Below are 25764 nucleotides of genomic sequence, written 5' to 3'. Positions count from 1 at the left end.
TGTTAGTGTCAAGACTACATCATGTGAGGAGATGATAAGAGTACACCTGCATCAATAGTAACTGTATGCACTGGGGCCCCTCATAATAGCGTGCACAGGGGCCCCTTGTAGCAACGCCACTGCTACACTTTATTTTTTTATTATTATAATTATAAAACTATTGAAAAGATAGTGTTTGGAAATATCACACACTAATCCAGTATGTACAACACAAAACGTAGCAGTATATTATTTTAAAAGTCCTCACCGGAAGTGTCTCTGTGTGTCGCGTGCACCTTGACGCCGGTCCCCGCCGCTGTGTCGGCAGTCGGGCGTACCGGAGAAACCGGAGCGCTGGATTCAAGTGTTTAACCCGGTCGTGTGACACTGAGCCGCTCGGTTCCTGCAGGTAGGAAACATGTAACACACACTACACTGCCAGTACAGGTACACACATGTAATGTTTGTGTCACCGTCTCCTGCAGCGAGTTCTCAGGAGTGTTAATTTAATTTCTTGTTTCGGTTGCTCGGTCGGTGAGGAGCGACACAAAGCCATACATCAACACCGGAATATGTCTCCGGTCCCACAGAAGCAACAAGTACCGTTACCGAGGAATAAAGTTAGGAGAAGTCAACTATAACATACATGACAGCAGCAGTAGCTCCATTTACAGTGTTCCTCATGAGCCAGTCAGTCGCATTGTGTCGCTACCGTGCGAGATTAATGGATGTAAGTAGCAAGCTAACTGTTAGCAACTAGTTATCTGGCTGTAGTAACAATACACCTTTAGTTACCAACGTTACGCGCAGAACTCCATTCAAGAAACGGTCACCTGAAAGAAATTCAGTTTTACGTTACTTATGGATGAAATAATGTGTCAGTTAAAGGTGTTTGGCATTTGTTATAGTCCACTTTTGATTTCGGCGTTGAAACAATACAGAAATTAGCGTGCTGTTAAATGAAAATGAGACCTGGCAGCGCTCCTTCACTGTAAATGTCGACAGCAAATAATGCGTCATTCGTGGATTGAAGTTGGTATTTAATTTCAGTGAGTGCCTTTTGGTGGGTTATATGTAAGCCGAACCAACCAGCTGGTCCCTTATTTTTAAAATATGTATGTGATAATTAAACTGATTGACATATTTGAGCTGATGAGCAACACAGTAATAAAGGGCTGGAATTTTGACTGGAGTTTGGTGTGACACGTCCTGAAGCCACAGGTTAGTGTGCGCAGGCGGTGAAATGGGTCAGGAAGGAGCATATTTGTTGGTCTAATCCTGCCTGGAGCATCGTTTTACAGTACCTCGGTTAGACTCCAGACTGGAGTATATTTAGGCCGCCTAATGGTAGGGTTTATTGTGTAGGGCTGCATTTACTGCAGATTTAGTTTTTCCACCCCCATGCCTCTCTCTGCTTGGTTTGCAACCCTGTGCTCTTGCACGGACTGGGCTATTCATGGGCATGTTTAACTGCTGGGTGCATGGTGGACAATGGTGCAAGATATCACAGTGCTGTATTACAGTAATAACAATATAATAATTTTTATTTATAAAGCACTTTTCAAAGTTACAAAGTGCTTTACATGTCAATAATTAAAACAGACAAGACATGAAAACAACAGCTTTTAAAAGAACTGATAAAACACTTTGGTATATAAAAACTGAGGAAATAAAAGACTAAATTAACTTAAAACACAAGTAAAATCAGGAAAGGCTCTACGATAAAAGTATGTTTTGAGAAGGGACATAAAAGAGATCACTGACTCGGCTGACCTGATTTCCTCGGGGCCCTGACAGCAAACGCTTTGTCCCCTTTAGTTTTCAGTCGGACCTCTGGAACAGACAAAAGACCTCAACATACGTCCTGGCGTGTACGGCACTAAGAGGTCAGCGATATAGCTGGGAGAGAGACCATGACGAGCCTTAAAAGTCATCAGTAATATCTTAAATCTGTTCTAAAACATACTGTGAGTCAGCGTAAAGACGCTGAAACTTGGTTCTGGCTCTGGTTGTACATGTGTGACATTGGAAACCTTGTTTTCAGTCATCATGATAATCATCGTGGTTATTTAGCTTCTAACCAGTCACTTAATGACTTGGCTTGTCCATTATAACAAAATCCCTTTTATCCGCCCACTGTACTACATCTTGCATGCATACATCAGATTTTCTTATTTCCGTGAATAGCTGGTCAAACAGACGACCTGCACACCAATGTAACTGGACTAGAAAGCCACAAAAGGGTCCACAGGCTGAGATCCATGCCAAAATAGTCAGTTTATTGAAGCTGTCTGTGCACAAAAAGGGTGCTCAGAGTGCAAAAAAGATAGAGTGAATGAAAACAGCAGCAGAGTTTCAGTCCTTGACTATCATCAGTGCAAACAGATGAGGTGACATTCCTTGGTGATGCCGACTGTCTTTTTGAGTCACCATTTTGCACAAACCTTGAAGAGTTAATCTGTCACTGACGACGCAAACATACAGTGTTTTCTGCAGATTGTGCCCTCTAAGTTTGTGCAACACAGCACTTAACGTTTAAGGTTTTCAATAAGATTGTTGCAAAAAAGCGTTGCTGCATTTTGCACTTGTTTTGGGACATGATGGAAATGACTAAATGATGTCAGCCTGAAGTAGCCAGGTCACACTGAAGATGGCAGACCAGAGGTAATTTGCATTAATGGCTGTGCTAATGCAGTGAATGTCAGATATTGATGATGGCTAGAAATATGAAGAGCATCTGAAGGAGGCTTTTTTTTTTCAGGTTAAAGGCATGTTTTAGTTTCTCCAGAAGAGGGAAGGACGTGAGGAGAAATTTCATTGCTGACTTTTTTGGATAGTTGAGTCATTGTTTCAGCAATTTTTCAGGCAGAAATCTCAAACATTTGCTGCTTTTCGTCTTCATTTCATAATAGTAAATGAAAAGCCTTTTGGTTTTGCACTGTTGGCTCAACAAAAAAAGAAATTTGAAGACGAGACTTTGGCCTCTGGGACATTGTGATGAGCAATTTTCACATTTTTTGACATTTTATAGACTAAATGATTGATCGATCATTCAAATTAAATGCAGATCGATGCCCTAAAAACAACAGGAAGTTAGTTATTTAGTTAGTTATTTTAGTTCGGGTGCAGATTTTGCCCACTCATCAATGCTCAGCCGACACATGAGGCAATTAAGGTAACCAGTTGCAACAATATGCATTAAAAATTGCTCTGCCTTTTCTCTCATGACTCAGTCAAATCTGAACACACAGATATTATACACATATTTTTAGAGTCAGTGTGACTTAACACCTCCTGGTGATTTCATTATCTCTGAATACATTTTCATAAACCCTATTAGAAATGATAGAAAGGAGGTGTTTCTAATGACTCCAGAACTTGCCTGAGAGTCATGATGTTTTCCTCAGCATCAAAGTAATCCAGTGATAGTTCTTCGTACATCCATGGGTATTTGGCGTACTTTAAGTGGTGCCCGTTTGGCAAAATTTGAATAAACATTGACTAAAAAGTGAGCCTCCGGTTTTAGCCGATAGCATACGTCTGTGATTTGAGGGGTGAGTGGGACACAGTTGTCTCAAGTTTGTCTGAGGGAGTCCGACAGTGTCACATGTTGAAAACCTCTGTGTTATAGCAAGAAAACAGCCCTGAGATTTTCACTGTCTAATGGTATGAAATTGACAAAACTAAAGTTGTTACCACACTATATACATTCTCATCCGCTCACTCCTTGTGTCCAGACTGCAGGGATGGGCCGTGGAATGGATGGCTGACGGAAAAGGACGAGGACCAATCACATGATAAGATGCTGGCCCGTAACCGCTTCCTCCTCCTGGTGGCGGTGGGCGGAGCCGCACTGGCCATCATCAGTCTGAGCCTCCAGTTCTGTAAGTGCGCCGTGATGTTTGTGATCCACTTGACTGCTTCACATATTCACTCTGTCTCTAACGCCCTGGCCCAGTATTCAAATTTTAATGTGAAAGACAGCGCTGTGTTCAACAGTTCTTGTGTTTGCATGTGTGTTTGTGTTCATACATGCATATCCTTTCATTGCGTTCCCATTCAACAGACCCCATTCATACCAAGACAAAGCACAATCCCCTATAGGGTTCCTATAAATATCCAGCTCCAGCAGCGGGCCTCTGGATATTCTGAAACCCTCGGAGAGACTGTGGCAACACACATCAGCTGTGGAATGCCTAGGTGTATATACGATTGTGTCTTTGTTCAGCATCTCCTGTAGGTATTGTCTAGACGGTGTATCCCTACCAGCCGCAGTGAATGCAAGGAAACCACCGCTCAGCAAGAGGAGACGCTCTCTGTTGCACTGGAAATGATTTGCAAGCCTCGCAGGCTTGATTGGAAAAACAGCGGGTGATGAGGCAGGCGGGGTGCACAGCACAAATGGAAATTTGTATTTTCATGTAAAATGCGAAAGATTAAGCTACTTTGTGCTCGTTTCCTAAAAACCCCAACGCAGTGGAAGCGTTTGTGGTGATAGTAAGTCTTTGTCTGGACAAGCATATAGGATTAGAGTCGCATAAATCATGCTCTCTCTCACACACACGGGATTACAGTGGAATTCAGTGCGACAGAGCTGGTATTTTGGACTGCATGTTTGCCAAATTTTCATGAGCTGTCCTTCATCAGCTTTTTTTTACGACACTGTCCCCTTGTTTCAAATCAAACTGGGATGCTGAAAGCGTTCACTTCTTCATCATCTCTCCTCTGCTGTTGCTTTAAATGCCCTGCAACATTAGAGGTGTATATAAAAAAAACAGCAAGAGCAAGTACGCTCTCACAAATACTTGTCCAGTGTTTGAACTTTGCGACCCCAAATACACACATGCCTCCCCAGCCGCCGCTCCCTTCCGCCTCCTCCACGAGATAATAATGTGTACTTGACCGCCTAAGAGGAGGTTGCTGTGTAAGTTATTATTAATGCCTCGCTATCAAACCCACTCTCATCTCCTGCCCTGTAATCTTCTCCTTTTGTAAAACTCTCGGAGGCAGATAAAGACGCCGCGATGAGAGAACTGGGAGTGTGTAGGTATTTGCATACATGCCCGTCTTTGAGAGTTGATACTGTCTTCTGTTTTTTATCTTCACAGTGGAAATGGAATTGATTAGTAGGGGTGTAAATCACTAGTTTCACCATGATGATGGACAATGATTAGATATTTGGCGATATCACAAAGTCTGCCATTTTGATTTGATTCAGCTCAGGGGCCTGTGGTCAATATGAGACGATGTCATCTGTGCATTTAACACAATCAGTTACAGAAAAAGTTGCCAACCATTTCTTTTTTACTTTCACTCTAACCCAAACTAGGGCTGTGCCATATCATCTCGTTCATGACAATACCCGTATAATTTTAATATGATATGAAATGTTCATATCCTGATACTCGCGATATTTCAGTTTCTTGACATATTGATGTCATGCTGTCACCCACAGCAACAGTAAGCATGGCTGAAAGCAAATTATTACTGACTCCGCAGTGGTTCCAAAAAGAGGAGCAGCTTCAGTAGTGTGGAATAAACTGTGGCGTCCTGAATGTTTTATGAACAGCCCCGGACCTCTCAGACTCTTTTAGTGACTTACTGCTCAGAAGGAACTTATTCAGCGGCTCCTCTGGCAGCAGCACAGTGTCATTTTGTCGATTTTGTCATAAACCTTTGGTAATGTAAACCTACGTGATGCTCACAGCACGACAGAAAACATATATGTGATATAGTTGTGGTATCATAACAGCCTGCCAGGTTACAGCGTGATGATTACAGGAGAAATGGCAGAGCATAAAAGTCCAGGTGGAAAAAAACAACTCAGTCATTTAGGATTTTACTAAAAGAAGGAAATCACCTGTTGATTTATATATATATATATACATATCCCAGGGGATATTTACTGTATTTGGGAGCTGTTTAAATGTGTAATTTTTGGTAGATTTTTTTTGGCTGAACTATTAATATTGTATACAGAATCTGAATCTCACTCTGAGTTACTGTTGTTCACAAACTAAAGAAATGAGAGATCATTTTAGTTATTTCTGAATATTTGGAGGCAAACTGTAAAACTGTATCACTTATTTTGCTGCAGTTCTGTTTTCTTAAATTTATAATACATTTTTTAAATAATTTGTAATATCGTCAAGAATAGCATTATTGCAAAAATACCCTGAAATTATTATTTAATTTAACTTAATTATTATTATTGGCCATATCGCCCACCCCTAACCCTTTCACTGTCAAGATTCATAGACAGAAAATGTTTTTTTCTAGTCACCCATTTTCATCTTAAGCACTTTTACATTGCTGAAATTAGCCTAGTGGCTAGCAGACTTTTCCTCCACAGCTTGACAGATGTATTTATACTCTCTTACTGATCATTGGCAGAAGAGCACAGTTGAATTTAGTGGAGTGAGATGCCCGGCTAGGCAGGTGAGCCAAGCTTCCTGAGTATTTTATCTCATAACGGCATTGTTTAAACACAACGTGCTTTGTCTGTTGACCTGTATTTTCTTTGTATTTCTTCCAAAATATTTACAGTAAATAACATTAGCGTCACTGTCTTGGTTGCTGGGCGTTATCTGTCGGGTCACTGCTGTTTGACAGTGACACAGAATTTCAAAATAAAGGCTTAAAGATGATGATGTGAACCAATGTTTTCACTTTGCTTTGATGATATTTTATCACTGATTGCTAAATTGACACATGGATAAAGATTGATGGATAGTTACACCCCGTCTGATGAGGTGTTTCGTTTTAAGTAAGGGACATTATTTGTTGTGGGACGGTTCTTTTTCAAAACTGCCTCGCTTTAGTTCTGCTGAAGAAAAGCTGTTGTCATCATTTATTCATCACGCACACTGTAGAGAAGGATTTTGAGCCATTATCCAGGAGAAGCATGGGAAGAAAGCATATGGGATTTCTCCTCATGTTTAATAGATGGTCAGCTTCTGTTTTTGTTCCACGTTTCTGTTCAGTTTTTTAAATCCTTGTCTGTAGTCTGTCTCTGCAGTATCTTCTGTCTCCAACCCCCCTCCCCTTGCTTTTTAGAAAAGCCCATTCATGTATTTATTATTGTTTGTTGACCATTACCATGAGAGACTGAGTGACGGATGGTGATCGATGGTGGAGTAAATGCCTCTCTCTGGCTCCAGGCTACCTCAAATAAAAACTGGGATGGCTGCGAACACGGCAGCAAAGGGCGCAGTCGCCACACTGATTGACACACGGGGGACTCCCTGAGGAAAGTGACGACATAGCTCAGAGACACTCCAGAGAGGCCAACTGCAGGAAGGGGAATCAAAGTGGCTGAAACACAGAGAAAGGAGACTATTTTGAGATGTTAGCAGCCGTAGTAGTGAGAGGAAAGGTGAAGCAGAGCTTGATGGGAGTTAAGTGCTCCAGGAGTGCTGGTAGATTCACAGGGAGAGGGGAATGTCATGGGAGGATATAAAAGGAGAAATAAAAAGGCAGGTTGCCTGTGAGCGATGAGAGAGGTTTAAGCACAGTGATAAAAAGAGCTGGAATAAAATAAATGCTTGTTTTAAGGGAAAAGAGAGACAAAAGTTGTGCACTTAAGGCCCACACATACTTCCAACGAAACGCCGTCCAGACAGTTTGAGAGCGGTGAAAATGTCTCATCGCCAATTTTGTAACTTTTCCAAAACAACAATCCACTAACAAATGTCGTGAAGTGTTAAATAGGCAGAGCTCCAAGCACTTTGCAAATTCTTTCCTCCACATTCCTCACATTCTTACTTTCTAGTGTCGGCACTCACCGTTGGAACAGACTGATTGCCCCTGTGCTTTCAGAGAAGGGAGGGGAGTGCAGCTGGAAGCTGGATACACTTCTGTACAAAAGGCCGACCTTAATTTTGCTCTTAGATTATTTTAAACTTTAACTTTTAGCCACCCTATCCCAAGGCTAACTCAGGGCAGAGAGCTGTACTTCTATGGTAAATATCAGTGATGCCTGCTGACTAGTGTGGGTGTGACTCTACACAGAGGTCACGGTCTAGTTCATATCCTGGTTCAGGACTCATGGTTTGGAGTGTGTTCAGTACAGCAAAAAAACAACCAAACAAATGTGTAAGGATCTGTTTCTTTTCATTTTTTTTTAACAGACAATAGCACAAATGTCAAAGACGGACAGAATCCTCTTTGTCCATTTTGGTAAACTGTTTTCATTATAAAAATAAAGAACATTTTAAACACTTCTGTATTACACTGTGTCAACACTGTATGGACACTTACGATGAACATACAATAGACCAGTCTACAGTGAAATACCTCGTCAACTATCAGGCTAGCTGCTGTGAAATTTAAGACTCTGGCAGTTGCCTGTTGTGCTGTGAACAGCTCAGGCTCATCCTACATCCAGGACACAGGGGCATCTCAAGAATTATTCGTGGAATGGTGAAAGGGTCGCAGAAATATACGTATTTTTCCATGAATCCATTTTCATCCGCTTATCCGAGGCTGGGTCGCAGGGGCAGCAGGCAGACACTTTCCAACTCCTCTTGGGTGACCCCAAGGTGTTCCCAGGCCAGATGAGATACGTAATCCCTCCAGTGTGTTCTGGGTCTGCCCCAGGGCCTCCTACCAGTGGGGCGTGCCCGAAAAACCTGTAGCAGGAGGCACCCAGGAGGATCCTGATCAGACGCCAGAACCACCTCAACTGACCCCTTTCGACACTAAGGAGCAGCGGCTCTGCTCTGAGCTCCCTCTGGATGTCCGAGTTCCTCAACCTATTTCTAAGGCTGAGCCCAGCCACCCCATGGAGGAAACTCATTTCGGCCTCTTGTATCTGTGATCTCATTCTTTCGGTCATTACCCAGAGCTTATGACCATAGGTGAGGGTTGGGACGTAGATGGAGCAGTAAATCGAAAGCTTTGCCACCAAACCGCCGATCCATCTCATGCTCCATTCTACCCTCTCATGTGAGCAAGACCCCGAGATACTTGAACTCCCTCACTTGAGGCAGTCCACCTGTTTTGGGCAGAGAACCATGGCCTCAGATTTGCAGGTGCTGACTCTTATCCCGTCCGCTTCACACTCGGCTGCACACCACCTCAGTGCATGCTGGAGGTCACGATGTGAAGCCAACAGTACCACATCATCTGCAAAAAGCAGAGATGCAATTCTTAGGTTCCCAAACTGGATATATACCTGCACATTTAATTAATATAAATATTTGCTTGGAAAAGCCTTCAAATAAATTCATTGTAACTTTGAAGATAGTGTGCTGGAGGACCGTCTTTATTACATGATACTCAAGAAGAAACACAGGTGCTCTTAAAGAGAAGGGTCAGCACATAGGAAGAAAAAAATTAACTTCAGGCACCCGTGTGGAGCAGGAACAGATGCATTTGTCATTGTAGGCATGTAGTAAAGCTGCTGATGTGAGCACTTTTTAGTAAAGCTTCACAGAGCGGCCATTTTGGCTTTAGACTCTTGGTCTTGTTTCCTCTTTTTCTGTGCCAACTACACCAAACTACTGACGTGAAAGGGAAGTTGCACTCACATTCATGTCTACTGGCAATTTAGAGTTCCTACTTCACCTAATAAGCATTTTCTACTCTGTAGGAGGAAACGGAAACATGTAGAGGAAACCCACAGAGATATGGTGAGAACACACAGGAAGAACCGCCACACAGGAGGGCTGGGGCTTATCTGTGCAGTGACGATGCACCACTGTGCACTTTAAATACAGACTAAAATTAAAATTAAATATCAGATCACACTCAGTATGATAAGATAGTCTGTTCTATAAGATTCAGAACAGCATGTGGGCAATCAGGGGTCTTATCAGTACACTCCCAGCTCTCTCTATGTTGCCTAGCATTAGTGCTTAATTAAATGTGCTGAGGAGAATGTTAATCTGTGCTCGGATACGGTTTGTATCCCTGCGGATTGTTTATAACGCCACATAGCGCTCCCCTCTCCAGTTGTGAATAGTTTTTGATTTTGATTAGTTCCCCGTGAGCAAGAGCCAATACACGTGATTCTTGTTGAACTTTAATTATGTCTCCGCTCTGACTTTATACGAGGCTTGTGTGCCCAGGTGATGAGTGCACGTGACAGAAAATGTGATGTGTAAAATCTGCCATCAGAATTAGAAGGTCTGTTATGATGGACAGCTGCAGGCTGCCATGTCCATCCACAAACACAGTACTTAGACTCCACCAGATAGGAGGAGACACTCCTTAAATTAAGGTCAAACCACATTCTGTGAACACCTGTTTATTTAGGATGTGATGATGATTTGGCTCCAGTGCGCCAGGGTAGACATTAAGCTACCGAGCTGTCATCAAAATGGTCACTGCTGTCGCCGCACACGTTCTCCTCTTCCTTGTCGGTGGTGAGTTTATTTAGTATGTTCAAATAGAAAATCAACATGTTTTTATTGAAGACTTTACTGCTCAGCATCTGGAACATCTTTACACGGATTTCACCGCTTATTTAACTTGCCGTGTTGCTCTAGGTGTAGTCTCCAGTGTCAAACAAGAAGCAGAATTTACAGGGTGTCTTAAAATGTCTTAAATAGAGTTTTCTTAGTATACGGCCTTAAAAAGTATTAAATTGTCTCAAATTCAAATTCCATGGGTCTCAAATGTTTTCGGTCACGTTATAGCGAAAATATCTCCAGCCTGACTGTTTACAATCATCTTGTTTCCATTGTCTGTACCGAGGGTACGTACAGAGTTTGGCAAGCGAGCCTTTATGTCTGCAGCTCCTTATATGTGGAATCTTCTGCAGAAGGACTTAAAATTGCTCTCATTGGTTCCTCTCAGCCGTTTCAAAGCACTGTTGCAGGATTTTTGTACACAGTCTCTTATATGTCAATGTCACAGTGTGTCTGAGCCGGTCTTTGTAGTCATGTGTAGTTGCTGTTTTTGCGTTTTCATGGTTCACTTCTAGTTTATGTTAACATACTTTTAGGCTTTTCCTTGTAGTGGTTTTGTTTTATATTTTTATTCTGTATATTTCGATTTTTAATCTCAAGAGGTGGTATAAAAAAGGTCTTAGAATCTTAAATTTAACTTATATATATATATATATATATATATATATATATATATATATATATATACATTAAACTCTATTAGGAGGTGTGCCGTGTTAAAATAAAGTAAAACCTATATGACTGGACCATGTGGGAATTTAATTCGAAGGGACAGACACAGGAAGTGGCCACGCTCCGCAGTCAGACTGGAGTCAGGCTACAAACCAATCACAGCCGACAGATATCTTTTCCTTCTTCAGTAAATATTCAGTCTGATAAATACGGAAAAGTTGATCATGTTAGTGCAGGGCTACCCATCTGTCCCGTGGATGATAGGCCTACACACTTATAAACAGCTCTTGGAAGAAGATCAGCTCTGCACTCAGGATTTCAGGTAAACAACGCAACTTGTCGCCATGCTCTTAAAACTGGTACCAAAAAGGCTCAAGAGTACCACCCAGCCATTTCCAGGTGCAACGTGCAACGTGTCCGGCCCCTAATTTCCAGGGCTGGTACCTGCGGTTATTCCACAGGCTAGTTAATAACATGTCGGGCAGGAAATCCAAAGTGTGGGATCATTTTGAGAAGGTGAAGGACGAACCCAAGGTGATATGTAAACTCATCTTCATTGGTCGACTACAAACATGACGTATCATCTGAAACATGGAAGTAGCTACATGCCCATTAGCCCACAGCGTCATTAACAGGCGGCTCGCTCAGTGTGTGACGTGCACTTGTAGATAAAATATAGGCCTATATTAATGAAGGTTCATTAGTACGGTTTTGTATTTCTCTGTAATGTAGCACAGTGTTAACAATGTTACTGATACTATTCTTTCTCACACCTTCAACTCAAACCACCAAAATATATCATTTAATAATGAAATTAATATCGTAAACATGCGGGCGACTAGTCGACTAATGGCCCTAAATGACGACTATTGGTCGACTAGGAAAATTCTTAGTCGGGGGCATTTTGATGGACAACTGGAGGCTGCCGTGTCCGTCCACATACACAGTACTTAGTTTGTGTCAGTATTTGTCACAACCTCTCCACTTGGTTTTGGTCATTACCGTCATGCTACCAGCACAAAACCCTTCAGAGTCAGGCCAGACCACATCCCGTAAATAACAGTTTATCGCCTTATCGCTGTGGTGCTTGCAGGTAGATGTCAAGCTGTGTGTGTGTGTGTGCATAATGATCGGTTCCACAACATGCTGGTGGAGGACTTAACAGGGTGTACTATGTTTAGCTCTGGAGTTGTGAGCTAGGATTCATGCATGTTTGTGTATCTGTGTGTGTAAGTGGAGTGTTACACTATTAGAATTCAAGATAACTGATATACAAGTATCAAACTGAGCTCCCAGCTTTGTTGAAATCCCTCTCAGGCAGCCTCCTTTTATGTTTTTAAGATCTCATGTAGGTGGATACAAAGTTGGAAACACATTTTAAGTCCTAAATGCTTATTACACTGGCCACATTTAGTGTGGGTGCATGGATTTGTCATGTCCTGTTTGGGCTGCAGCGAGCTGTGTGTCATTTGCTGTGTGTGCACTCAGTAGTGTCTGGCAGCGAGTTACAAAAGCTCCATTGTGTAGGTGACTGCGGCTGAGTTGGCCTCCAACAGTTTGGTTAGTCCAGGCAGGCGTGTGTGTGTGTGTGAGTGTGTATGTGGATGGGTAGCTGGGGGTGGAGGGTGGCAGTGTATGGGGCACACAGTGTAGAGGGGGACAGGTTGTGGTAATGAATGAGCTCCAGTGTGCGTGGCTGGACCTCAAGCTACCGAGCAGTCGTCAAAATGGTCTCCGCTTTCGCCGCACACCTTCTCCTCTTCCTCGTCAGTGGTGAGTTTATGCTGACATCTTCATGTAGAATATCAACACTGTTTTAATGTAGACCTTTCTACTACCTATTTGGAAATAGAGACGATATTCACATGGAGTTCACCACTTATTTAACTTAAAAATATCTTGTCGTGCTGTTCTGGGTAAACTTCAGCAGAATTTGTCTTTGTCTAACTTTTATTATGTCTTTGCTCTGACTTAATACTAGGCGTTTGTACCTTGCTGATAAGTTTCCCAGTGCTGCTGATGAAGTTTGCTCCTTAATCACTGTAACTATTAACTAACAGCCATGATTGAGATCACATTGTCCAGTATTTACCTTCTTCTGTTACAAGATAGTCAGAATAAAACGCCTGTTTGGCATCTTCTTGTTACCTTTTCAGCAACTTGTGCTTCAATAGTGTCAGCTGTTCAGATGAAGTGATGCAATAATGTCTTGCTGTTGAGGAGAAAGAAGTGATAAATGGCTGCAGAAGTAAAAGTCTGCTTCCTGTAGATAAAGGACGCCTGGCTCCATGAGACAGCTGCTTTACAGGTTATACTGAACATTTTGTCTCATCTTAATTTAGTCCTTTAAATGCATGTGAATCTCAGTTTTATTTTCTAAAGCAATATGGTACATTTTCTTGAACAATTTGCATTTTATTGAGGTTTTGTGTAAGCATTAGCAATGCTTGATTTTATAGTGATGCAATCACAGTTTTGGGGCTGCAACAAAATATTTCAGCAGGTACTATTCTCTTGATATTTCTTTTGTTAACTTATTAATTGTTTGGTCAATAGTGAAAAATGGCTCTCACATTTCCACAAGGTGACATATTCATATTGTCCCACCAACGGTCCAAAACCCAAAGATATGAAATCGGCCAAAATGCAACACAAAGAAAAGCAGCTAATTATCACACTGGAAAAGCTGGAACCATCCAAAAATCAATGTGACGCATCAGCTGTGGATTATTTTTACAAATACATCTGGGGTCAGCAGGAATCTGGGATAAAAAGGCAGAATTTGAAAATACACCCTCCTCCTGCAGCTCTCCCCTCTCTGTCCTAAGCCCCTCCCACCAGATGAATACGGGCATATGCATGCTCTTCATACTGTAACCCAGTGTTTCCCATACATTGATTTTTTTAACCTTATTTCATTGTATTCCCACCCCTCATTGCCCTGCTTTCTCTCTCTGTTTATCAGACCACAAATGAGAGATGAATTAGCAAGCTAGCCCCCCCACCGTCATTCTGTCTGGCTCGCTAATGTGGACTGCTTTGCTGGTAGGAGAGCATGAAGCAGCTCCAGACTTGACCTTTGACTCAATTGTGGTGGCTCAAATTCATCCAGCGCAAACCCCGCAGAGTTAGGTCTCACAGTGGGCTGGTGGACAACAGCAGCAGGTCTGACCAGTGTAAAGGCAGCAATAGAAAGTTTGCTTATGAGCTGGGTAATTTGGGGTGTCCGATCCTCCATAGCTGGGGTTTGCACCGGCTGGATTCAGGTTGCTGCAGCTGCTGACTGGGCCTGCTGCCCACTCTTCTCCTGGCAAGGTGGTCTGCAGCTGCGGGCAGTCAGGCGGAGGACACACTGGGATTCAAGGCTCTAGCTAATGTTAGCTGCATAAACGTAAGCATAAAGCCGCAGCTGTGAGCCTGTAGCTATGGTTACAGAAGGCTAAACCATAAGCAACATTTCTCTCCATCTCTGAAACACTTTGCTGGTATTAGTTGTTCTGTTAGACTCTTTTTTTTTTAAAAGTCTGTCTTCCTTTTTTGGGTTGCTTTGCAGTGTGCGCAGTTGTTTACAATTCAGGCTTTCACCAAAGGGACGTGCACATCTGCATTTGTAGAAAAGTCAATAGGAACACCCTCTCTCTGAAATGACCTGTGATTGGCCAAAGTCACCTGTCACCAGCTCGAGGAGGTGGTTTTCTCTCGGTCTGTATGAATTACAATCAGCTCAAAGATAATTATTGAGTTTTTTGCCAAATGACACCAAAATGAAAAAAACAAACAAAAACGATTTAGTCTATAAAATGTCTGAAACTAGTGGAATGCCTGTAACAGTTTCCCAGAGCCTAAGGTGATCTCTTTAGATTGCTTTGTTTTGTCAGACAAAAGGTCCAAAGCCCAACAACAACTTTAGCAATGATATAAAACAGAGAAAGGAGTATTGGTGTCAGACTTTGTTGAGTGCTATCACTAAAACATGATCCTGGGAGCAGTTTTATAGAGCAAACATGCTTTGCACAAAATGCCATGTCTGCAACCCAGTGAACTTTATGAGCTCAGCTGGAGAGATGAGGGAATGGAAAACTGTGTGTGTGACGAAGAATGCAAGAGCGAAAAGAGACAGTGTACTTTTCACACTATGTATACTCTATACTTGTGTAAGTAATTTAAGTTTGAGGGTAGTTACAGCGATGTGAAACCATTAGCTCTTTGTGCTTTATGATGGAACAGGCCTGGCCTCTCCTCTTTCTCTACAGCAGGATGTTATATTTGCATAGTTGACTTGCAAGCTTGAATTTCCGTGTGTGTGTGTGTGTGTGTGTGTGTGTGTGTGTGTGTGTCTGTGTGACATAAGTAGGATTTGGATATCCCTCTTGCCAAAGGGCCATATGGGTTCAACTTCTTTTTCTTCAGAGTTGGATCTTTGTGAATGGGCCTTCCAGTTCCCACAACATCTCTGCTCTTATTGGACCTTTTCTGCCAGGGGTCGCAGGCCACTGGTGTCCGGGCAACGCAGTGAGGGGTTTTGCGGTACAGAGCTGTTGACATGGAGATGAACTACAGTTGTGGATTTCTTAATTTTAGCCACTGTGTCACTGCTCCGTCAGTTGGCCTTTTTACTTTTCTTGGTCCCATTTATGAAGTATTGTCTTGAAATGTTTCTCAGCTCTTTACATTTACGTATTAGATCCTTCCTTTAGATCCTGTCAGTTGCCAAAATTACTTCCCCTCTCTTCTTAGCCATGCTGGCAGTGTGGCCCAAGGGATCACAATGTTGGTCTGTCAGTTCAGCCTTTGTTCTGGGCTAAAAAATTTCAACAACTATGGGATGAATTGCCATAGAATTTTGTGCAGACATTCATGGTCCCCAGATAATGAATCCTCTGACTTTTCCTTTAGTGCAAAAAATAAAGTTGACATTGCTTTCTAGTTATATATCTCAACAACTGCTGCACTGATTGCTATGAAATGGTCTCCAGGATAAATCTAAATGACCTTAGCAATCCCTTGGCCTTTCATCAGACACCATCATTAGGTCAAAGTTTGCACTTATACAGTGAAGTATTTCAACACTCAGTTTTGTTCAGACATTCATCCTTCCCAGACGATGTGTCCTAATGACTTTAGTGCCTCTCCTGATGATTTATCTAATGTCACTATGGATTATGGATTCATTGATCCATTATTATGGATTACGGAACAGGCCTACCAGGCACAGGCCCAGGGGCCCAANTTCAGACATTCATCCTTCCCAGACGATGTGTCCTAATGACTTTAGTGCCTCTCCTGATGATTTATCTAATGTCACTTATGGATTCATTGATCCATTATTATGGATTACGGAACAGGCCTACCGGGCACAGGCCCAGGGGCCCAAAGTGTCAGGGCACCCTGGCCTCCACCTCCAAAATGTCACTCAAAGAGATATGTACCAACCAGTAAGAGACTCAGAATAATCAAAAGAAACATGAAATGACTACAAAGAGAAGCAAACAACTACAAAGCCATCTAAAACAGCTGCAGAGACACAAAAAGACAGCAACTATGAAAAGGGCCAAAACAACCATAGAAAGACAAAAAATGTCTACAAATGGACACATTGAAACTCAAAGCATCTACAAAGTGGCTTCAAGTGTCTACAGAAAGACACAAAATAACTAAAGAGAAGTGCAAAGCAACTACAAAGAGTTGCAAAATGACTACTAAGAAATAAAACAACTACAAAGAGACACACAGTGACCACAAAGAAATACAATAACCCCAAAGAAACACAAAATGACCATACAGAAACACAAACAATTACATGAAGACGAAAAATGACTACAAAGAAACAAAAGAATGACTACATAGCAGCACAAAACAACTATAAAAAGATTCAAAACGACTACAAAGTGGCACACAATGACCACATAGAAGCACAAAGCAACTACAAAGAGACTCAAAACGACTACGAAGAGACTCAAAACAACTACAAAGAGACTCGAAACAACCTCAAAGAGACTCAAAACAACTACAAAGTGACACAAAATGACCACATAGAAGCACAAAGCAACTACAAAGAGACTCAAAATGACTACAGAGAGACTCAAAACAACTACGAAGAGACTCGAAACAACCTCAAAGAGACTCAAAACAACTACAAAGTGACACATAATGACCACATAGATACACAAAGCAACTAAAAAGAGAGTAAAAACAATAACAAAAAGAGGCTAAAAAACTATAAGGTCTGTGTGTCTCCCTCCTACGTGGGAGAGGTGGTGGGGCCTTTTACATGTCTGTATCTAGGGGCCCATTGTCTCATGATCCGCCCATGACCATAAGAAACTGTTGGATCAAGTGCTATAAAATCTGGTGCAGGTGTTCATGTTGCCACAGGCTGAATTGAGGCTATTGTGATGATCCTTTCACTTTTTATCCAGCGCCATCATCAGGTCAACACTTATGTTTATGACCAAATACCTGCTAAACTAACGACACTCTCATCAGCTGTGCTTTGTGTCTCCTCTAACTTTGATTCATTTTGTCTACAGTGAACCTGATCCCCACCACTCCCATACTGGAGGAGCGCCCCTTCCAGGCTGCAGATGGAGGTGTTGGGCAGGCTCTGGGGAAGAGCAGGAAGAGAGTGTTCCCCGCGCCTCACACCCAGGAGCCCAACCCCATATCTGAGGCTTACGGTTACTGTAACACCCCGAACCGCACTGAACATTCCTGGGAAGGTGAGGGGTCTTAATAAAGACTGTGAACCTGTGGATGTGATATGTGATGTTGACCTTGGTTACATCTACGATTTGTGTTTCTGGAAGTCTTAAATATGAACTGATCTGGGAGCAGCAATAGGCGATGAACTTATTTTGTTAATTCTTTCCACTGTGGCAGCAGCAAGTGTCGCAGCATCACTGTTTCAGAGCATTAAAACAAATTTGGATCAGTTCTCCCACTGCTAGAATCACCCAGTTTGATGGACAGTGCATAAATACTTAATATAGTAATAATGTCAGATTTAGTGTGTCAGGACTCGGGGGATGTGTTAATTGTGCGAAAGTCATTTTCAGTAGATTGCATCATCCATAATGCTGCAGTGCTCCCTCTCTATAGCACAGTGGCATGGAGCCCTGTGTTTTTTTTTTCCTTCATTGAAAAGTCAGCAAAGCCTGAGGCAATCATATAAAAATCCTTCACTGCCTAAGACAAGTTGCACCAGCCTCCGCTAATTGAGTTTTACTCTGTTTATCTCCGGATGGCAGTTTAGTCTCCAAAGAAGAAAAATCCATTACGTCTCTTTGATTTAGATGGGAAGTTATTGAAAATCAATCAGGAACAAGTTTTCTTGTTTCAGGTGGTGTTTTTCCTCCCAGTGACATGATCATTTTCTGAGTGTCCTGGTTTCTCCTATCTACTTAATTTACTGTTAAACACAAACACACTCACAGACCACAGTCCATTCTCTGCACTCACAGACAGTGAGCAGATTTGTTTGATGTTCCTCGGGCTGCTGCTGTGGCGTGGCCAAAAGATTTGTTAAATCAACATTTGCTTTTCTAAGAGGTGACGTGCATTAACTCTCCTGAGCACTGTTTCAATTTCAGTGATTAAGTTTTAATGGTTAGAGTAGCATTAGGTCTTCAGGGTGTTTTAAAATAAGCAGGTGATTTTCGAGGCCACTAGGGGCGGCGAAACAAGCTGCAGACACAACACTGGCATACTATTACCATTCAAGGTTTTAAAGCTAACTTTTTTGCAAACATTTGCTCTTTGGCACATTTAGCAGATACAGCGAAACACTGTATGTTTTGGTTCTGTCCGCCTGATATGTCAAACACCCCTTTCTGACAGTCATGAGCTGGCTTGGCATGGTTTGGTTTGAGCCATCAGACCAGTACAGCAGGGATTTGCATTTCCATTACAATAGAGCTGCCTTCTTGAAGGTGTGTCTTAAACTGATGACAGCTTGTCTTGAGTGATGACATTTAAAAGCAGCGGGCTGATCTAAGTCAATTGTTATTTGTTATTGTCGGGGGTTGGCTGCGTTTGGCGAGACGTCACAGCTACCCACTTGAGGGTGGGCACCCTGGCTTTTGGATCTACTCCAAATAAGGTCCATATCCGGCGCGGCTTGGCGTGGCATGGCATGTCTAAACTGACAATGGAAACACAAATCGTTGCAGTGTGGCTTTACTCAGCGCAGCCAAGAGTGACAATGGAAAATGGGTGAAAGTCCACTATTAACCGGTCTGTTAGGTCAGTTCTTTTCTCCTCCAACTCCTGAGAACAACATTTGGCTTTGTAGTTGCTAAATGCTCCTCCCTGTACGCCAGCTAATTGCTACCTTAGTCTGTCCACCCTTTGGCGCTGGACAGGTGGTGTAAAGGTTGCTAACAGAGCTTTGACCCTGAAAGTATCTGCCTGCTGCATCTCAAAATGAGTGTAATAAGATTCAGTTGTGGGTTGTAAAACCAAAACAATGAGCTGAAAAACATTAAAAGCTTCAGTAAAAACTGTGGATGCTGACGAGAGTTTCCTTTGACAGGTCACAGTCCTGCTGACTACAAGCTGCTGTCTGTCCAGGTGATGATTCGCCATGGTGACCGCTATCCACTCTACTACATCCCCAAGACCAAACGGCCCGCCATTGACTGCACCTTGTCCTTCAGCAGGTACAAACATGTTCACTACAATGTATTTAATACAAGCATGACATGTAGCCTTTTTACGTCCTAGTCAAATTTGCACATACTGTGGGAATAAATGACGGCACGGAGGTGCAGTGGTTAGCATTGTCGCCTCACAGCAACAGGGTTGGGGGAGCCCCTCTGTGTGGAGTTTTCATGTTTTCTATCAGCATGGGTTTCCTCTAGGTACTCCAGCTTCCTCCCACAGTCCAAAGACATGCAGGTTAACTGGTGACTCTAAATGTCCGTAGGTGTGAATGTGAGTGTGAATGGTTGTCTGTCTCTATGTGTCAGCCCTGTGATAGTCCTTCCATTTATACAGTTTTATCCACATTTTCTGAAGAGGGTGGACATGTTGAAAGAATCTTTTTTTTTTGCCAGATTTCTTGGCCGTGTCAACCCAGTAGTTGGCTGGAAAGCCTCAAAGTGACAGAAAAGTAGCACTGTATAATTACAGATTTCTAAAAAAAGAAATTATTTGTGTGATCTGGAATTGGGGACATGTTAAAATGGTACCATCGCCTGAAAGAGCTCAGCACACTGCTGCTTAAGAAAATGAATGCAAAAGGCACGAAATACAAGCTACGAATCAAACATCTCCACTGAAAAACATGCTGCATTAAAAAAACAACAACGCATGATATTGTTGCATTTAATTGCATTATATTGCAGGCTGTTTATGGTGATTTGACTAATTGTGCTGTAATTAAGTAACACTATGAAGACAGCAAACAGGAAAGAAATGAAAAGCTTAATGAGGAACACTCCTACACTTTTCACTGGGTTCTCCAGTCTGAAGATAAAGGCTTTATTCCCACAGTTTCAATTAATCCAGGTCAGAGTTAAGGGCACAAAATGCCACCGGGATTTAAGCCGGCTTCCCGAGCAGAGCCCCGGCTACCTCTGTGTAATGCCTAACAAGGAGACCTGCTGGAAAGTGTGAGAGAGTGAGACACCAATTACTGCAACAGCTTCTCATATCCTCCGACAAAAACTGCCAGCTTGATAGCTGCTGTCAGAAAATGAGCTGTGTGTGTTAAATAGACGGCGGTATTACATTCTTTTTGGTGGTGTTTGTGAGGCTTACAGGCAGCGGTAACGAATTTGTTTTACATTCCAAATATCCGGATGTGTACAAGCATTAAACTGAGGAATTCAACAATTCCCCCGGTGTCCCAGTGTTATTGTGTGTGTCAGTGGGAGCGGGTGGGTTTGGTTTGCTACATCTGTTCTGCTGTGCTTTGGTGCAGATGGATACACAAAAATGCAGACGCATTAACGTGTGTGTGTGTGTGTTGGGGGGGGGGTCTGTTGATGCAGAGTTATGAGGGTCTTATCTCACTTGATTTAAGCAACATGCTCACTGAGCAGCTTTGGTGAGGCAGAACTGTCGCTGCCGCAGAAACTCCCCACAGAATTGTGGGTGGAAAAATACATAAAAGCTCAATTATTAATATCATTATCTTCTTTAATTCATTTTGCTCCGTTTCGTTCTCTCATCTGTATCTTTTCCTGTCTTTTTTTTTTTTATTTTTTTTTTTTACGGTAAGCAGCCAGGCTCTGCTCACACTGGCTCTACTGCTCTTTCAAGTGGGCTGGATGAGGGTTCCTGATAGGAAGTTATTAAAGGCCAGGATGCCTCTGTGCTCCAGCTTCAGAGGAAGCCTGAAATCAGCACTTTCACACCCGCTTTCTGTGTATACATTAACTCAAATTTATGCAAACTCCTCATGTGGATACACATTTGTGCTAAGATAACAAACTGCTATTTTTGAAACCAGAATATTTAGTCTGGCGGCATGGCTTTTGATGTGAGCACACACATCCTCTTGGATGATTTATTTAGACCATACGGTCAATAAATTCCCTGTGACCAATCCCCTTTTCTGGGCAGTGTACCTGAGTTCAGATTTAGCCAGTGACTTAATTTTGCACAAAGCTTTCACATCGGCTTTGCACATCTGGACGGAGCGGGCATGCTGTAATCCTCAGAGCGGGCACGGTGACACACAGTTGCATTTCAGATTGATAGGATGCAGATGACCTGCTATGGACATCTAATTATTAGATATTGTCTCTACCCTTGATCTTTGAACTGGAGCTGAAAGTAAGCCATCCAGCAAACAAGACTCTTATGATAAATGTTGGGTTCCGTTCAGAAATTGAATTGAATTGAACTGATGTAGCCATGAGCTTACATCTCCTCCCTTTGCTCAGGGAGCTGCTCCGTGGTCAACAGTCGTACCCTCTGGCTGGAATACTGCGCTCCCTCCTTGTGTGAATACATCAAAGTGTGTGTGTGAAGTAGGGCGCTGCTGCAAAAGGCATTTTTGGCTCAATAGTAAAATTATTAAAGTCGTCCTTCGTTCAAAAGTGTGCCCTTCTCATATGTCCTCTAAAATGTCTGACCTTGACTATACTGACTTGTAACTGTGCAAAGTTTGTCATGAAGGGGGGTGATGTCTGTGCACTTCTCTTAAATCTGAGATTCAAACATACGCCGGTCAAGCTAGATTGGGTACATCACTAACATATAAGCCAATCGCTGTCTAATACAGGAAGCACATAATGACAGGGGAAACAATACCAGCAAAGAAACATAGAGCTGACTTGTCAGTACAGATAGCGTTAGCAGTTAGCATTAGCATAGTGAAAGTTTTGAGAGCAGTTTTTGGTTGTAAACTGGACCCTGTAGCTTCCCTTCACTATTTACTAAAAACCCCATCATAGCAGATGTTATTGTGAGTTTAATAATCCATTAATGCTGTGTCAGCCACTGCCAGTTAGCCTACAAGCTAACAAAAAACACAAATAATTTAAAAATGCTAACTACACTTGGTATTCTGATATGTCCGCTACTCTCAGACTTTAGTCCCTTTTCTGGCCCCTTTTCATAGTTTTTTTTAAATTTTATTTATTTTTATTAAATATTATGTAGGAAAACCATGATAAAGAATATAAGTATTAGCTTAGTCCACATGAACACAGGTTTTTTTGAAAACAGGGTTTTCACCTCGAACATCCTCAAAAGAAAAAGTCCCGCCCACATCAGCTCTGTAATGACAAAATCTGTCTCAATGAAAACACAAAACACAATTGAGGTGCTGTCAAGAGCCTGCCAAACTAACAGGCAGTGATACAACTGTAATCCTAAAGCCACACAAAGAAGAAGAAGATGCTGACCAATCAGAAGCATGGAAAATAAAAAGCTATTAACAGAAGGCTACTTGGAGCAGTGACCTCCATAATGCATTCCAACGCCTCTGTTCTTCAGTATAGTGGAGGAGTAACTGTACATTAATGTGTAAAAGTGTAAAAAAAAAAGTCCTGTCCGTAAAGTAAGAGCTGGCATTATTTTAGTCACATCTGCCATTGTATGAAATGTTGCTTCATTTGTGATGCTTTGCAAAGGAGATGACAGCGCACACTCTGACATCTGACAAAACAGTTTCACAAAATCACAAGATCTGTTTTCAGTGACCTAAAACGCAGCCAAAACTTCTAAAATAAAAAGTACATTTTTAAATATACCTGTGTACGTGTGGATAAGGCCTAAGTTTTTGAAATTTGTTTTCTACAAAAGAAGAGGCATAACGAGTGGGTTCAATTAAAAGCACACCAGCCAAACAGTAGAAAACCTTGTGGAAAGCAAGATGGAAATATGGCATTTCAGTTTGCTTCATGTTTTCATTGGTGGAAGGTTCCAGTCTCCTCATCACTTCACACTGATCTGATGTTTTTGTCTGCTAGTTTTTCTTCTCTACAGTGAAGTGGAAGCTTCTGTTGGACATTTAAAGCCCAGTTCATGCCAATGATTCAGGACGTGACAATCAGTTTTAGAACGTTGCAGCGGTGTGAACGGGCCGTCTGAACTTTTCCAACTTGGCAAAGCCTAAAACACTTCTCATGACATTTCTCTTTTTGTATTTTAATGCCCAAATTGGAAATGCCCATAAAAGCTGGTGAATGGAATCTAATTTACTGTGATCATGTTGGCATGCTGAGGTTAGCATTTAGCTGGGAGCACTGCTGTGCTCAAGTACAGCCTCACGAAGCTGCTACCATGGCTGTAAACTCTTCATCTGATTTAATAGCAGCTCTTCTCTTTGAGACGGAGTAAAGATCTGAGGAAACTGGAGGTACACAGACACACCACGCTGGGGCTGAGTGAGTTCAGCTGCAGAGTGTGTGTGGATTATTAGTGGTTTGAACGTGCTTATTTCACAGGCAGATTGAATATTAAAAGCTTGCTAAATATTCTTTGTGTTCTCATAATGATGTAGGTAGTTGTGTTTTTATTTAGACTGGGGTGTAATTAAAGAGATCTGAACTAGCATATGCCCAGGGCTGGCTCCGCAGAGAGAGCTCAGTGTGTGCTTGCGTGTGCGCGCGCGTGTGAGCTGGCACCAGCTCGCCGACCCACTGTCTCCGTCTGCGGTTAACTGAGCTCTCTTTAGCAGGGAACATCTCCTCTCTCTCTTTCCTCTTCATCTTCCACCAGTGCAGTCTTTGTCAAGGTTTTTGTCTTTCTGCCTCCCATTTACTTTAATCTGCGTCTTGCACTCCCCCTGAGTTTCGACCACATCATCTCATTTGCCTTTCTGCTTATGCCTCCCCCTCATTTATACTACCTCTTTTTCCTCATCTCTCCATCCCCTCCTCCCTCCCCACTAATCTCCTTCCCTGTCCTATCCAGTGATAATAATCCCCGCTTAATGTAATTGGGCTCTGTAATCTTTGGTTAGCAACAATCATCCTAATAGACAGCCTGGCTGGCTCTTTGTCCACACTAGTGTCCCCATCCGCTGACGTCTAGTCTCCCACTGTAGCCAATTAAATCTAGACTGCCCCAAACTCCCCTCAGCTAACTGATCTGCTGATGACAGAGCAGAATGGTGCACTGGCTGCCACAGTATCTCACTCATTTCACCACTCCCATGCGTTCATGCGCCTGGTGCTGCATATATCACAGTTAAGTGAATATTAAAGTGCAAGTGGAGAGATGGTGACAACAGCTGCTTATGCAACGTGACAACAAAAGGAAACAATCCCCTCAAAAATGCAAAATGTAGGCTCGTGTTTCCAGGACCAGAGGAGTGTTTTGAAGCTTTTCCTTTGGGAAAAAAAGGGAGCTGTCAAGCTATAATCGTCCTTGTAGGTGGTGGCTTTAGATGCTAGATTGCGTTGACTGTGTTGAGTCAGTTTCAATCACAAGCGGGATTTTAATGGCAGAAGGTCGTTTTTTATGTCATGTTCCTGAACCACTCCATGATCACTATGGAAACTGTGTGTGTGTGTGTGTGTGTGTGTGTGTGTGTGTGTGTGTGTGTGTGTGTGCGGGGGCTCCTTTAATCTGAGCGAGCTGAGCTGCGGCTCCCACAGATTTGTTATATTAAACTGTAATCTTCAATCATCTCTAATCTATCAGATCACCGACTGCTCCTCTCGCTGCCCTCGTCCCCGCGCGTGTCAGTGTGTGTGTGTTTGTGCTCGTATATGTGTAAATATGTGAGTGTGTGTCCCAAGGCAACACATTCTTTCATCTTTTTATATCTCCATCTCCCATATTCCCTCCCACACATATCGAACTGTGCTGTAGTCCAGCAGCGTTGTGTTAGAGGGACACCTGGTGGTGGATGTAGGAAGTGGCCCGCACGTGCAGTTACATACTGAACATGTTTATTTTATTTCATAAATGATTTTTTGTTACTGTTTACTGACAATAAACTAATGTCATTGGCTCCCCCCTGTGTTTATTTTCATTATTTACTAATATGTTTTTTTGATTGAGGGAATTCAGTGGTGATAATCAACATTTTACATAGTTCAGGTTGACATTATCAAACTTCTTGTTTTGTCACAACAAAATAAGCATAAAAAGAAATAAAGTCTGCAGTGATATTAAACAGAGAACAACAGGAAATCCTCACATTTAGAAGCTGGAGCCGGAAAATATTTTGCATTTCTGCTTAAGAAATTATTACAACACATCTCCTCATCTACAAATTATAATTTCTACCGGTTGTATA

The 25764-nt window shown here is 42.3% G+C and overlaps 1 protein-coding gene across 2 annotated transcripts in view; it reads left to right on the top strand.

Annotated features, from left to right (window-relative positions):
• Positions 1-281: 281 nt before the first annotated feature.
• pxylp1 (2-phosphoxylose phosphatase 1) overlaps positions 282-25764 on the top strand; it is a 29827-nt gene continuing 4344 nt past the window's right edge. The window contains exons 1-4 of one of the 2 annotated variants that reach the window (XM_050056923.1): positions 282-388; positions 3717-3863; positions 17594-17782; positions 19594-19720. In XM_050056923.1, coding sequence (XP_049912880.1) covers positions 3782-3863; positions 17594-17782; positions 19594-19720 — 398 coding nt within the window. In that variant the 5' untranslated portion in view covers positions 282-388; positions 3717-3781. Of the gene's footprint in view, positions 389-3716; positions 3864-12696; positions 12837-17593; positions 17783-19593; positions 19721-25764 lie in introns of those variants that run through there. The other variant, XM_050056914.1, reaches the window with a different exon arrangement.

This window comes from Epinephelus moara, chromosome 2, assembly GCF_006386435.1.
Source record: "Epinephelus moara isolate mb chromosome 2, YSFRI_EMoa_1.0, whole genome shotgun sequence".
NCBI classification, from domain to species: domain Eukaryota; kingdom Metazoa; phylum Chordata; class Actinopteri; order Perciformes; family Serranidae; genus Epinephelus; species Epinephelus moara.
Note: the sequence above shows the minus strand (reverse complement) of the source record. Positions and strands in the feature narration are given on the sequence as shown.